General features: G+C 34.1%; 1 protein-coding gene across 1 annotated transcript in view; it reads left to right on the top strand.

The window, feature by feature from the left end:
• The window catches only part of LOC108742305 (neuronal acetylcholine receptor subunit alpha-7-like), an 87,578-nt gene that overhangs the window by 26,057 nt on the left and 46,011 nt on the right, over positions 1-15,510 (top strand). The window contains exons 2-3 of the mRNA XM_018477474.1: positions 8,853-8,992; positions 14,553-14,597. Coding sequence (XP_018332976.1) covers positions 8,853-8,992; positions 14,553-14,597 — 185 coding nt within the window. The remainder of the gene's footprint in view (positions 1-8,852; positions 8,993-14,552; positions 14,598-15,510) is intronic.

The raw sequence follows: 15,510 nt of genomic DNA, 5'->3' as shown, positions 1-15,510 counted from the left end.
GATGTTCTAGTTTTAAGGAAATGCGAAAATTAGCTCAGGGTAGGAAATGAGTGGAGGTGTGTGTCAAATCAGTTTGAGGACAGACGACCTTATGATGATGAAGAAAAATGAAGGATTATTAGAAGATATAAAAGTGTTTATATATTGTAATCTTTTATATCTTCAACGATATATAACATCTAAAATAAACAACAGAGAAACGAGAAACCTGCCTTTTAGTTGAAAACTTGCACATCAGAATACGAACATCTACAGCTTATTAATTAGTGCTGTCGCAAGACGCGACAATGCAATGCTCTTCGAAACAGCGCCTTGTTACCGAATAGTAATGAATATTCGAATCTTGATGTTGTCTTGATTTATTTTAGTCTTCCTTCATGATTTTCATCTCGATTTTGTATACGTAAAGTATTAATGTTTTAAATGCAGATAATATCAAATTAAAAAAAAACATATGTCCCTAAAAACCAATTGTAACGTACATAACCATATACCTATTATAATAAAGTGGCATTTACTCATACCGGCTTCGCTCGCAGTAGCAGTGTGCATATTCAGTATGTGACAAATATTTAATACCGCTTAATAACTTAAGAACTATTTTAATGAAAAATCGGAGAGCGTATGCGTTATTAAAATAAAATATTTGAGATAACAATTATCCGTTGTCGATTCGCTCGCAGTAGCAGTAATATAGGTATCTACATATATAATAAACGTTATAAATTTGAGGAAAACTCAAAAACAGCATATGCATGTCATTCTCAAAATTTCGATATCATTTAAATTACACCTCAATCCACTATAATTTGAGATAGCGTTATGGGAAAAGCTACTGCCGCTTACAACGCATGAGCAATGATTTTGATGAAGAATCGAAGAGCATACATCACTCAACTTTTTTATTTTTATTTTTCAGCCGTTTAGAATACTTATGATTTCCGGAAAATCCATCCTTAGTGCGCCCCCATATAATAATCAGGATAAGCTGTTAAAATTTCATTCAAATCGACCCAATACGAGGGGGCGTTCTAATGTTCGCGGAATGGGGGGTAAGAAGTGGAAATAAAAGTACGAATTTATTTTTCCTTTTCAATATATTCACCTGCTACCCTTATACATTTATCCGATCTTTCAATTAACTTACGTATACTTTCGAAAAAAATGTGTCTGTCTGAAAAATAGGCCGAAACTCTTCACTTCTTCGTCGCTTGAAAATTTCTTCCCACGAAGACTTTTTTTAAGTTTGGGAATAGGTAATAATCGCTGGGAACCAGGTCAGGACTGTAGGGTAGGTGAGCCAAAATTTCGAAGCTCACATTCTTCAAGGCAGCCATCGCAACACGGCTCTTGTGAACAGACGCGTTGTCCTGCAGAAGGAGGACACCTTTGGTCATTTTTTTTTCTTTTTTCTTTGACTGCTTCCTTCAACCGCTATAGAATTGAAGCATAGTATATTCCGGTTATGGAGACACCTTTATCTTTATAATTGATCAACAGGATCCCTTCTGAGTCCCAAAGGACTGTCGCTATGATTTTCCCAGCCGACTGCGGCACCTTAAACTTCTTGGGGGGTGGTGTGCCTTTTTTGTGCTACTGCATAGAATCCTATTTGAACTTAAGTTCATAATGATGAACCCAAGTTTCGTCCCCGGTAACAATTCAAGCCAATACTCCATCTTTATCTTTACACAGAGGTTCAAAAATACGCGAGAATACTCCACACGCCTTTGTTTTTGAGGCGGAGTGAGCATTCTCGACACCCATCTTGCACTGACTTTAGTGATCGTGAAGAATTTTAAAATGGTTGTATCTGATACTCCTAACATTTCTGCGAACTGTTTCTTCTTAAGTCGGGCATCTTCCAGTATTAATTTTTCGACTTTATGTATGATTTCCGGAGTGGTCACCTCGACCGGCCAGCCTGGTCGTGGGTCGTCTTCAATTGAGTCCTTGCCTTGCTTAAAGAGGGTATGCCACTTGTAAACCATGGTTTATCTGGGCAAAAGTTCCCGTAAACGAATGATATCTTTTCCAATATGGTTTAAGTTGATTTTTCTTGCTTGGTAAAGAAGTTTATACTAGCGCGGTACTCGATTTTCTCCATATTTCAAAATTTGTTCCCGATTGACTTGTTTCGTCGACGATAGTTCAAGGACTACTAACTTAATTACGATAAAACTTGGTATTTATACTAATAATGAGTTGCTTAATTCGTAATGACTCGAATAAGTACCCTCACTAATGACCTACCTACCCATTCCGCGAACTTAAAAATGCACCATCGTAGTTTCGGCTGTGCGTTCATCATCAGGCAGCCAACTTTTTTTCGTTATAATAACGATGTCGTTGCTAACATTCGCTATTATGAGTCGACAAATACTAAGTGGTGATCAACTCAATCTTCCGACTCATAATAGCGAATACCTAATAAGGCTTTTTCAAGGTAAGTTGTAAAAGTTAACGGTACTTTGCACCTATGCTGATGGAAAGATCATTAACTTTTACAGCCTACATTGAAAATGGTCTGTAGGGCAAAACATCGGTGTTGGTTTTTGATTAATAAATTGCTTTTTACTCCCCCCTTCTTGGCTTATATTCTTATAAAAAAAGAAAGAAATGGAAATTAATGTTAAGGCTTTTAACATTTATATTTAGCTTCGAGTAAAAGCATATAGTATTGTCATTTAAATAGGGAAAAAGCACTTACCACAAAATACTATGTTAATTCCTGTACGGCCCGCTTTTCATCGGTTTTATGTTTTTGTTCAACAAAACTCATGATGGATAAACTAAACCGAAACGATTCGATCTTGTAATAACAAAGACAGGAGAAAACAGTTTTGCTATTTGGTTGATAGCGTTAACACGTTATTTGATACTAAATGATGGAAATTATCCACAGTTTACTGTACAAACACGATCATCTGTTGAAATTCAACCACTTGATTGATCCATTAGCGTGTCTACTAAATGTTCTTCCAGTCATTCTCAACGAAATGTTCATGATGTTGTTTTTGATTCTTCAGTTTCAAAACATTTATCAAAACAACTAACTATTGCAATCGAACATATAATAAATATATTTAATGAAAAATCTTAAAACCTTAAATTTAAAGAAATAATCATTGCACTGTTAATTTTATTTGGTTATCGTTTAAATTTAAGGTAATTTAGAGATCTTTGTTTATTGAATGTTTAGCGCCCACTCAAAATTACTTAGGTATACTTACATTAGTTCAAGAACTTAGTTATTAAGGTTAATAACATAATGGTTTATTATTTTTTGCTTTTTAGTTTTTTCGGCGTTTTAATTTTTTTGTTAAAAACATTTTATTTTATAATTTTTTGTGGCTATAATCTACCAATGACTACTACTACTACTACTACTACCACCATTTTCCTACTATAAATCATCCCCTGTTTTCCTAACCCTAACCTAACCTAACCTAACCCTAAGGTTAGATTTTTTCTAAGTTTATGTAGGACCAACTTCGGGGTATACCCTTTCCAATAAAAAAAGAGTTATCAAAATTGGACTACTCTGTAAAAAGTTATGCGTGGTCATACATAAAAAAAAATTAAAAAAACAATGTACGCGTCGACTTGAGAACCTCCTCCTTTCGCCTTACTTTTGAAAATCGATTGATACAATTTTTTTTAACCAATTTATTTCAAGCTAATAGGCACATTAATGAATTAATTTGTTGGATTAACTTTACCCATTACAGGTAACCTCAAATTAGTGACGAAAAATTGTTGTTGTTGCTGTTACTTCCTCGCCGGGAATCGAACCCAGGCTGCTGGTTTTACGCACCAATACTCTAGCTTAGCGGTTACATGTAGTATATAGCGTTAATTCAAAACATTAATTCATTAATGCATTTAATTTAACCCTACAAAAAATTCGAACTGTCTCAATAATTACTTAATTAATTTTAATCAGAATCGTTCATTGTTTTATATTCTACTCAAATATCAATATAGTTTCTCATTGACGATGGATGTATTAAAAATAACGCATAATAATATGTACGTAATAGGTTCCTGAAACTATTTGGATAACAATATTATGTTATAAAATAGGTTATGTATCTTATAACCTCGACATCACATCATTCGCAGACAATTTCTCTAACATTAGAGGGAATGATAAGGAGTATTCAGTTCGTTATACGTATAGCCGTCACTTAACTTCCAGATACTCGAAGTATTGAGATGTGAATCTTAATTAAAGTTAACGTCGTTATTCATTTACCAAGATTCTCTCGAGGCGGCGAGCACAATGCATTGTTACTCGAGATGTTCTAACAGCCCTTGAAAGGAAGGGCAGGTCTTTTGAAGCTTCGTCTGTTGTCAACGAACAGTTCTCATTATACAAAAAATGGTACTAGTGGCGCGAGATTTCAGAATAGCTCTAAAGCCAGTCTCTTAATTGATTCTGTGACACAATGTGATTCCACAATAGTGCGCTCTACTATAGAGTTGCGTGAAATACGTAAAAATTGTTTATGAGAGATTGTCACGTTACGGGTAATGAGTATTTTTAGATTTTTGGAGTAAAAATGCTCTTAACAATGACTACCACGGAAAGCGTTCAAACCGAAACATTAAGCATTACATTATATGTATATAATCGTAGGTATTCTGTATCTCAAAATAATGCATTTTATGAAACGCTGAGGCTTTACGAAATGATTTGACGAAACGTAAAAAGTACAAAGTAGTGAAGTTTTACATTATGACATATTTCTGTGTTTTATTACACGTCTCGGTGTTTTACAAATATCGTACCTATGGACGCTTAGTCTCATTTCGAAATGGTGCCATTCTCAAGGGTTATTTTGCAGTAAACCTGCGCTGAAAATTTAAAACAAACCAACCCTTGCCTAATCTAACATAGTAAAAAAATATTAGAAGTAGCTTTTGTTTCAAAAAGGCAAAAATCACTCTTAAAAAGTTTTTACTACGTTAGATTAGAGTAGACTAGGGTTACGTTAGACTAGACTATTTGCATTTTCGTTTTTCATCCCCTATGTCTCCACCACACCCACTGTCAATGTCAAGTATTTTACAAGGTTATCCCCAGAGCTTAGATATAGTCCTTTTGACATTGAAAAAGTGAAAATCATGTTTTTAATAGGTACGGCTTCAGGCAGATGATGTCCGGTCTCTGTAATGCATTACTGTACTCGCTCCCTTCAACAGGTCGATATTGATTTACTTGTAATTGCTTCTTCAGTTCTTGTAGATTTTGAGGTTTATCGACGTATACCTTGCAGGTCAGGGCTAATCGTCAAGACGGGAAATTACCTGTCATGGAAAAATTCAACACGCCACTTTCATTTGAAGTTCTGGCTGCATCATCCATCCTGTTGGAACGAAACGTTTAGTGTGTTCATTTTTCGACGACTCAATTTTGCAATCAAAACGTTTTTAAAACGATGGCTTTCTGTGAGCGTTATTGCAGTTCACAGGGTTTTTTTTGTTGCTCAATATCACCAATTGTGTTTATTAATAGAACAGCTCAAATGAAAATGAGTATCATGGCACATCATTATTAATAGTTCATTTTCCAATAATATTCCTTCTATAAATCAACAACTGTCAAAGACATAGAAATTATGTTCTATGATAAGAGCTATATATATACACGTATATATCAGAAGCATTAATGTGAAAATTTGGCCATGTCCTCATCTGATGTAAAGACTAATGTCCGCTACATTCCAATCTACCTAACCTAAGTATTACAGTTAAGTCAATAATTAGAGACCTGCCCTCTCGACTCTAATTTATTAGAAAACTTTTTTCTTACGACAAAATTTGTTTAAAGACCGAGAAGAACATTACTGTAAGTCCCTTTATGGTTATTATTTAAAATACGGCCCATCTCGACAGTATAAGCTTCTAAAAATCTCTGTCACGTTTTCAAAACATTCATTAAAAGTTTTCCCCTTTACAATTACTTAAAGAAAGCTAATGCATTCAAATGACGTCGTTGAAGTATTAATGAATGATTGGTACAGGTAACGAAAGCACAGTCTGTACGTAATTGTAGTTTCATTCGCATCTCGAGAGGCACTTTACATTCGCCAATAATCTGGAGGTAACGGGTAAATGTTCTTCAAAAGCTTTTAAAAGGAATTTTCTTTCAAATTGCTAAACTGCCAACTTTTGACAAATTTAGCGTACCTACCAATACCTACTCGTTCTGTTTAGTAGTGAGTAACGTACGAAGATGTAGAAGGGACATTTGATTATATATTTTTCGTTAGAAAAATTATTAATTTCGTATCACGCAGCACAAAATTATTTTTTTGTTATTAATCGGGGAATAATTATTCCTGTGTTACGTTCTGCATAATAATGAAATTCGATAGATAATCAAATTGCATTAAAAAGTTTTGTGTCTTTTGAAAACTGTACGACGTAATAAAAATCAAAATCTCAGTTGGTACTTAATTTGTCACAACCACCATAGAAAGCAATTTCTCATCAAAGCTTCGAAGGTATTAAAAGTAACCTGTCAATCCCAGAACAAAGAGGGCTATGAATACGGAAGAAGCAACTTTTACGACCACAGATGTAGCTTTGCTGTCTCTTTCAAATTATAAATTGAATTTTCTTCTCCAATTACTCTTGATGAGTAGTGAAGTTGCACTACTTCAAGTATAGTAAATCGCTTAGATTCTATCCACTGCAGATGCCATCTGATAGGAAGTCTTTTAAAGTGGATAATCTTTATAAAATTAAATTAATGGTATTAATAAAATGACGTTCATATCTAACTTCTTCGTACCTATAGAGGTATATTCATTCGCTAATCAATTACTGTTTCCTTTAAAACATATTACAAGAGAGCGGCTCATTTCTCAACTTATTTAAGATCCCCTTCTTCACACTCTATACGAAGATTGGAAAAACTTTGGCGGTTGTTGTAGAACACACAAAATAGCTCAAAACGCCAATACCAAAACACGACACTGTAGGAGTCCGAATCACTTTTCGGTAACAAGGTTACCTTCTTCAGGAACTGTTGGGGTTTTGAACAGTTCACTTCAGTCCCTGAAGAAGGTAACCTTGTTACCGAAAAGTGATTCGGACAACTAAAGTGTCGTGTTTTGGTGTTGGGGTTTTGAGCTATATTTTGTTTGTTCTTCTTCACACTCCTAAAACTAATTCACTCCTCTTCCCTAAACAAAAAAATATATATTATAGATTCCCTTGATACAGACCAATGATTAGATATACAATTATGTGAAAGTAATAGCTATTTTAGACAAAGAGGTTTTTATTAAAATCAATGTTAATAACGAAGTTTTGGTTGTTGCTTTGGTTCATACATCGAATATATTCCTCATAAAACTCAATCTGATGATCGTTGGTGTGCAGAGCGGTCGAAAATCTCATCGATGTATATACAAATATGATAATGCTAAGTTAGCAATTTTTGATAAATACAATCTCAATGGCATTAAATGGAATCTATAAGATTTTCGTTACTGAAGAATGGATTACGTTCCTCCAATCTTAACAGAGTGTGCTTATGAAATTAAAGATTCATTTTCCTTCGATTCGATTCTGATACTCTTTTCAAGGTTGATGTTCATCACCCATCATAATGCTTCAGATTTAAGTTGTACATTATCAAGCTCTGAATAATCATCTGGGTAGTATTGCATTGACTGATGTTATTTCATCTAAGGAATTAGACTGTTATAGGTTTTATTCAAAATTAAGATTCAATTTACTTCTTCTTTATAATCTTCCTAAACGTTTTAACTCTGTTTTAGTGTTCTTTAAGGGTTGACCGCTTTCCTGATCTTTACAACAGATTTTACACATACGTCTCGCCTGTTTTTAAGTGTGGGAACAGATCTGAGATAAATAATTATCGCCCGTAACAATTCCAGCTTCGATTGCCTAGGTATTTTTCTCATTAAGTCGATGAACAGCATAAATTTTTTAGAAAAAAGTATGTTCAGGCTAATTTGTTCTTTCTTTCTCGGTTCGTTTTTGAGACTTTGAATTAGAGTGAAGTAGAACAAGTTGACTCCGTGCACTTAGAGATTTCCAAAAAGTCCGATTAAGTAAATTATTCCAGACTCGTTGACAAACTTTGGGTTTACTGAATCGGTGGTTCTTTGGTCAAGTGGATAGAGTTTTATTCAATAAATAGGTTCTTTAGAAATAGTTTTAACAACAGTTCTTCTCGAGAAACAAATGCATCATACGGAGTTTGCCAGGGTAGTCACCTTGGACCACTCCTCTTCCATACTTGTACTAATGAATTACGATCATGTATTAGACATTCTAAGACACTTTTCTGTGCCGACGACACTACATTTTTTTGTTCAATTAAAAGCATTCTTGATTGTCGAGAGTTACAGATGTATTTAAATTCTATTGTCTCATAAATACAAGATTGTCTCGTTCTCTGGCGTCCGCTGTTGTATTTTATATGAATATTCAAGTAGCTGACGGCTTACCTCGCTCTCATATCTTTCTGTAATATTTAGTAGTTTTATTTTAAATTTAAAGTATAGTATAGTATAAAATGGGCTTGGGTTTATGGGAATTCAAAAACTGATCAATGTAAAACAAAGCTAAAGGATTTTTAAATTTAGATTAGTATTTCTAAAAACTTCCTCAAGCTTATAAAGTCATAGCTCTAGATTTTTAGGTTTCTAATGCAATTTTGAAATACCTACCTTCAAATAAATTACTCAGTTGGATATTCACTTCAAAACTAATCCGAAGTTTTCAAAACCCTCTTTTTCATTGGAGAACTTACTTGCTTATTATATAAGTACCTAGCTTTCAATGTTGTATGTTCATTCTTGTTCCAGGTACACAACAAGGTCCACATGAAAAGAGACTACTAAATAACTTATTGGCACCATACAACGTATTGGAAAGGCCCGTCGCGAATGAGTCAGAAGCTCTGGAAGTCAGATTCGGCCTAACGCTTCAGCAAATTATCGACGTGGTAAGTGAAAATCTTCCCAAAACTGAGAACCAGTTGTAATTTTTGCCTTTGGAAGACTTGTAAGTTTAAACTTAGGAACTACAATCGGTTCCGTATTCGAAAAAAAAAAAAGGAATTTGGAACCAATGTTATAGAGATTATCCTGAATATTTCATAACGTCACATATTTGACAAATTAGAAGGTTATCCACAAATGAATGTAAACGTGAGTAACTTCGTCGCAGTTTCGCAGTTACATGAAAACTTTAGATGTTGGCTTCTGACAGAGACATGTTTCTGAATGTAGATATGCCTGTTAGTTTGATATATTCACATACAGAGGAAAGCTCCTTAATTTGGACCGTATTTTGGCCTCTCTTGACTAATAATTGTAACTAATAATATGTTATTTAGCAGCAGAACGGTGGCTCCAATTAGTAGAATTTGTATTAGTTTTAGAATCATACATGTCATATTTTTGTGTTAACCGGTGTAATTTTACTCTTAGTTTCTCTAAGCTGTATTTTTCTTCTGGTGGGTATTTTTGTTGTTGTGTTTCATCTAAGTGCATTTTATACAAGATATTGTCTATCGTCTTAACACATATTTTAGGTTTCTGATATTTACAACAGCAATATTTAAAGGTGAAAATTTTAAGTAAGATTATAGTTTCTTAAATTGAACCACTCGCTAGTTCCTAAATTTCACTGGCTTATTCACAATGATAATGCTTTTCGTCCGTACTTCTTTAAGGAAGTATATACCTACAAATGACACCTACAGTTCAAAGTCATATCACTGCTAGCTATCAATTTTATGACAAGTGGAATCATTCTTTTCTTACAATTAGAAAGGAAATTGGAAGAAGTTTCTACTTTCTTGATTAATTTTATATCTGCAAGAAATCCATAAAGAATTAAATGACTTTTCTTATTTGGACGCCATGTATATATATCTTTTCATTGTTATTACGAACTGTTGCAAAACAATTTAGTTCACAAGTCTTTTATTCTATATATTTATGAGCAGGTTCCTACACGTTTGTAGTGTCTTTCAGATACTTCTCATCGTTCTCTAGAAACGAATAAAAGAAGATATTGCCGGAGGTAGGAAGCATCGATCGTACCTGGCTTCATGCACGTAACAATATTTATAAAAATATTTGCATAGTTTGCAGTACGGAGATTTCAAATGATATTATGTGCTATTTCTCAGAGAAAATGAAAATGTTCCAATGTCAGAAGCAAGTAATGTTGAAAAAGGTTTAAAACTTGTATTTTCAAAGTAAGAGTTCTTCGAATTTCTCGTACGGGTAGCGGATGGAATATTGCTACAATTTCGTCTACGGAAAAATAGTATTTGTCAAGAATATAAATGAAAAGAGTAGCTTAGGTCTCGTAAAGGAAGTAAAAGTAATTAAGGGAATGAGTCGATATAAAAATAGAAGACGGGAAGTTAGAAGAAGTCGCTGACATTAGGAAGTCGTATAACTCAGGGCGGAAGGAGCTGTGGAGATAAAACAAAGGATAAGACACGGTCGAGTTGGTTTCAACAAAAAGAAATCACTTCTATATTCACGAAAAGCTAATTCAGGAATTCGGAAAACATTGTTAAAGTTATATGTTTGAAACACGGCCCCGTATAGCTTCGGAACGTGGATGTGGGTATACAGACGGGTGATGGAAATACCATGCATACAAAAGGTAAAAAAGGCGAAGACCATCAGGAAAACTAAGAGCGCAATGGCAGGCAGTAAGGAAAAGAAGGGATAGAATGACAGGGAATCATGAAGGGCTTCTTAGAAACATATTAGAAACAGGAACAGGAGTAAAGACAAGCAGAGGTAGACCTTGCTAGGTCTTACTCTTCACAAATAGGGATGTGAAATGTTTAGATTGACTTAGGATACAAAAGAGTAGATGTGCTTTACTACCAAAAGTGCTGAATGGATCTTTCAATTCAGAAAAGTAACTAAATGATATGTAAACAACGTAACTGTTAACTACTAGAACCTAAAGTCGTACTGCAGTTGAATCTACGTAGTCACACATATACACTACGTGAACTGTGATATAAAAATGTGCTACTCATTGAACAAACGACTCCATCGGTAGACTCATCGGAGAATCATCGAGCCCGAATAATGAGTCCTCTTTAGATAACGCCGGCCGTGAAAACCTTAGCTTTTTCTTTCTTTAGGTAAATTTTCCCGTTCATCAAATGCCACCTGAAATGAAGAAGAACCGACATTTTCAATTTATTCAATTCACCTATATTCTAAATTCCAATATTCTGCATAATTTCAATACTTCTTTTTAAATTATGACGAATTACACGAATTTACGAAAACATAGAATTACATATTTCAATAGACAAAGAAGTGCTGCAAAAAATTGTATGGTGTATTTATCAGCATGCCTTAGCTATTATTTATTATTGTCTGCTAACCCTGGGATTTTTATTGGAATAGTGCTCAAATTCGAAACCTTGAAATGGTTATCAATAACAGTGTCAAGTTTGTATCGGATATAATCCTCGATAATTGCAAATTGCAACAAGTAATCAAATTTTCGAACCGCGGAGAAAATCAATGATGCAGCAAATATTTTATGGCGATTGGGAGGTGGTTAATTATTCAGTTCAATTAAACCTATTCAGCGACTCATTTTAATGATACGATTTGGTTCACTTACTAGGTTATTGTGGTAAAATTCTTGTTTAAAATCCACTCAATCAGATTGCTCTAAATATTTCAATGTCACCAAAAACAGTTGAATTTGATATGCATACCTAATAACAGCAGAACTCGTGTTACCATTGAAAAATATAGCAACACGGAAATATAATAAAAGAGATCCATGCAGTTCAGTACGTACCAGTCAACGTTGTTTAATGAAAATCATTAAACTGATTACGACCGAATTGCCTAAACTGTATCATTTTATACCGATAAAAAAATTGTTGATAATGCTATGTCTGACTTAAACCTCCAGATTATTTTAAAAATGATGGTAGATGAAAAGTTCATCATTTGATGTTAGTTGTTCGATAAAAAGTGAATTAAGAGCTTTAGTCGGGTATAACAGATAATCCGTCGGTCTATATTTGAGGATTTTATTGTTTCTAAGAAGAATTGAAAGCTTTACTGAATTAGATTACGAATTACATCAACACAACAAAAGCTATAAAGTAACGAATAGAATTTTCTTGTAATATATGTCGTAGGCATATTTTCATCATATATGCAAGTGTAACTCTTGGTCAAATGCTACCAGTCAACTTTTCTTTTCAATGTTTGTTTATTATAGTTTTACTAATTGCGTTCCTAATAATAAATTTATAGTCCGAAGAATGCTGTCGTTAGGCTGCTTAAGATCATATGATTACGGTAGGAAAGACAACACTCACGAAGTTTTACAAAACGAATATGGGCACCAGATATTGTTCCAACGTTTTTTCCAATCTTCTAAGTACTTTAAAAAATCGCATTTTGTGACCTTCTTCAGTTTCTCCTTTGGTGCCGTCTTTATCTCCTCAATCGTAGCGTATCGTCGTCGTTTCATGGGCCTCTGAAGTTTCGGGAACAAGAAAAAGTCAAAGGGGGCCAAATGTGGGGAATATGGTGGCTGCGGCATTATTAATGTGTTGTTTTTGACCAAAAATTCGTACACAAACAACGATGTGTAAGCTTGGGCGTTATCATGGTGCAAAAGCCATTTTTTCTTCTTCCACAAATCCATACTCTTAGGTAATAATCCTTATTGACCATTCTATCCTGTGACAAGAATTCAAGGTACACCACTGCCCTGCAATCGAAGAAAACTGTAAGCAAGACCTTCATTTTCAACCTACGTTCGCGCGCTTTTTTTCGGTTTTGACTATGATTCGTCACTAGTTATGACCCTCTGGAGCAAATTTGGATCGTCGCGGACAGCTCGTTAGCAATGTTAATGTGATGCTGTTTTTGGTAGAAATTGAGCAATTTTGGTACGAGTTTCGCGGCGACTCGTCTCATACCCAAATCATTGGTAAAAATCGATTGGCAGGAGCCAATCGATATGTTTAGGTCCACAGCAACTTCTCTGACTGTGATTGGACGATTGGCAAATACTATTTTCTTCACTTCATCAATGTTGTTGACGTACTCGGGCGTCCTACATGCTCTTCGTCGTTCATATCTTCTCGGCCCTCAGAAAATTTTGTACCACCAATAAACGTTGCTTCGGTCCAAAGTAGCTTTACCATACGCCACAGTCAACATTGGGAATGCGTCCGTGCACTTAATTTTGTTTGTCACACAAAGTTTGATACAGATTCTTTGATCCATTTTTTGGAATAGGGAAACATCGAAGACGAGCCGAAACACGTGCAAGCAAGGCAGCTGTCAAAAATTAACTGAACATTCAACAAGGCCGAAGACATGAGTACCAGCATAACGCTACAAAAAAATTGAAAATGGAATATATATAACTCCCGGAAATTCAAAATTTGCGATACTTTTTGAACAGATCTCCTATAACAATTACATATTCGAATTTCCTATTTGATGATTACCTGCTATAAATCTACGATCTTCTAAGTAAATTATCTATAGTACTTAATTTTAGTAATGGTTAGTGATTAGACTTAGGTTCGATCAATTTGATAACTTGTGAGTGGTTTTACGTAGTACATCGTTGTGTGGGTATCAACCAAGGTTGTTAATATCAAATTTTATTGAAACATTTATTACACAGAAGACTAAGGCATTTGATTATGCGTAATCTTCTGTGGTTAATGGAACTTTTTTTTCTTAGTAGAACTGAACTATTCTCTAAGACACAAAATGAGTGAATGTGCTAAATACAAATTGTGAATATAAATTGTGACTTTAAAAGGAGTTCAAAATAACTTCGAAGAATTGTAGCTTCAATTGGATAGCCTTTTTTAGCATTTCATATCTTCCCATTTGACAAATAAGTATTCTCCTTATCCAGATACTCACTGTCGGCCTTAAAACAGTCATTTAAATACAGCTACGAACTCATTGTGAAGTCTATATAAAGGAGTTTCAATATCTGATTTGTAGAAGATGTTATTGGTATGTTTTCTTTTACTTATTATTACTCATGAAATTTAGTCACTCCCCCTTAGATTTTACCCACCTGCTTTATAATAATAATCAAAACCATTATTATATTTACAATACACCTTTTACATAGACTTCGAATTCTGAGGAGTTTGTTCTACGTCAAGTTTTCTATTATAGTGGTTTGATCCTTAATCGCACGGGACATCTTCAGGTTTATTCGGCTTTTCACTGATGATCTTTATTTAATCTAGAAAAACGTTAATAATAGACATTTTGACGCGGTACAAACCCAGGATCCTGAGTTTTACAGTAAACAATACCCAAGGAAGCCTACGAAATTTTATATCTTTCGCTTGTTAAAATAAGAAAGAAAAAAACTGAAATTGACGTTACATACGATACGTTTACAAAAATTAATACAATAATAAACAGTAAATATTTTTAATTAACACTCAAATAACTTGCCGTCATGGAATATACTAAATATTCTAAAATACTGATTTGTTTTAGGACGAAAAGAACCAGATCCTTACTACCAATGCATGGTTAAATTTGGTAAGTGAATTATACTTTTGTATGTGAATATTATTTGTAGAAGAAACGGTACCGCTTTACTGGTCTTTCGAAATTAATTGAAGTCAACATATCGCAATTTTATTGTCACAAGAGGTACCGTTTTGTTCTACGTTGTATGGCTCTGGACGTATAGATCCCTCGAGGGGTTGGTAGTGCCATGTTAAGTTGTCGTCTACACATTGCCTATCTACCCTTCGTAACCAATCGGCCGTACCAGTAAAATTTTTGTTATCGTGGTTTAAAAACTATTAATTGCTGTAAGAACTTGTTGTAAGTACTTTCGATTGGAATATACAATGAACTGAATATATTCTTCAGTAAGACTACTTTCTGAAAAATGGTAGATGAATTCATGATATAATATAAAGTTTAACTAAATATTGCACCGTATAAATTTAAATGGTTTGTGTTATCTACATTTTTTTAATGACTTTAAATATTTCATTTCCAACATACATGATAGTATCAGTCGACGTGTGACTGGGGGGTAGCAACTAACTCATAGCATTTTTTGTAGTCTGATAAACAATAATTATAGATAGTAAAACGTGAAGTAAGGGCTACTAAATATTTATGGAAACATTTTTAACGTCTATCGTATAAACACATTCAAATTAATTGTAAAAAAGCTAATACCTACTAACACTTTTGTAAAATATTCAGCTCTTTTTTGTAGAATTTTTAATGCTAAATATAACATTTTAGGCATGTGTTTTCTGAAATGTGGTACGCGAATCCCCTGGGGGTCAAAAACAGTACGGTGGGGGTACGCGTTGTACCGGACATTGACTACGCCTGCTGCACAAGCAGTTTACCTTGTTCCATCACAAACATTAAAAAATAAGAAAAGCTTCGTCAGAGCTTTTTAGAAATCTCATAACCCTTTACATGA

Source organism: Agrilus planipennis, unplaced genomic scaffold (assembly GCF_000699045.2).
Source record: "Agrilus planipennis isolate EAB-ADULT unplaced genomic scaffold, Apla_2.0 scaffold280, whole genome shotgun sequence".
In the NCBI taxonomy this organism is placed as follows: domain Eukaryota; kingdom Metazoa; phylum Arthropoda; class Insecta; order Coleoptera; family Buprestidae; genus Agrilus; species Agrilus planipennis.
Note: the sequence above shows the minus strand (reverse complement) of the source record. Positions and strands in the feature narration are given on the sequence as shown.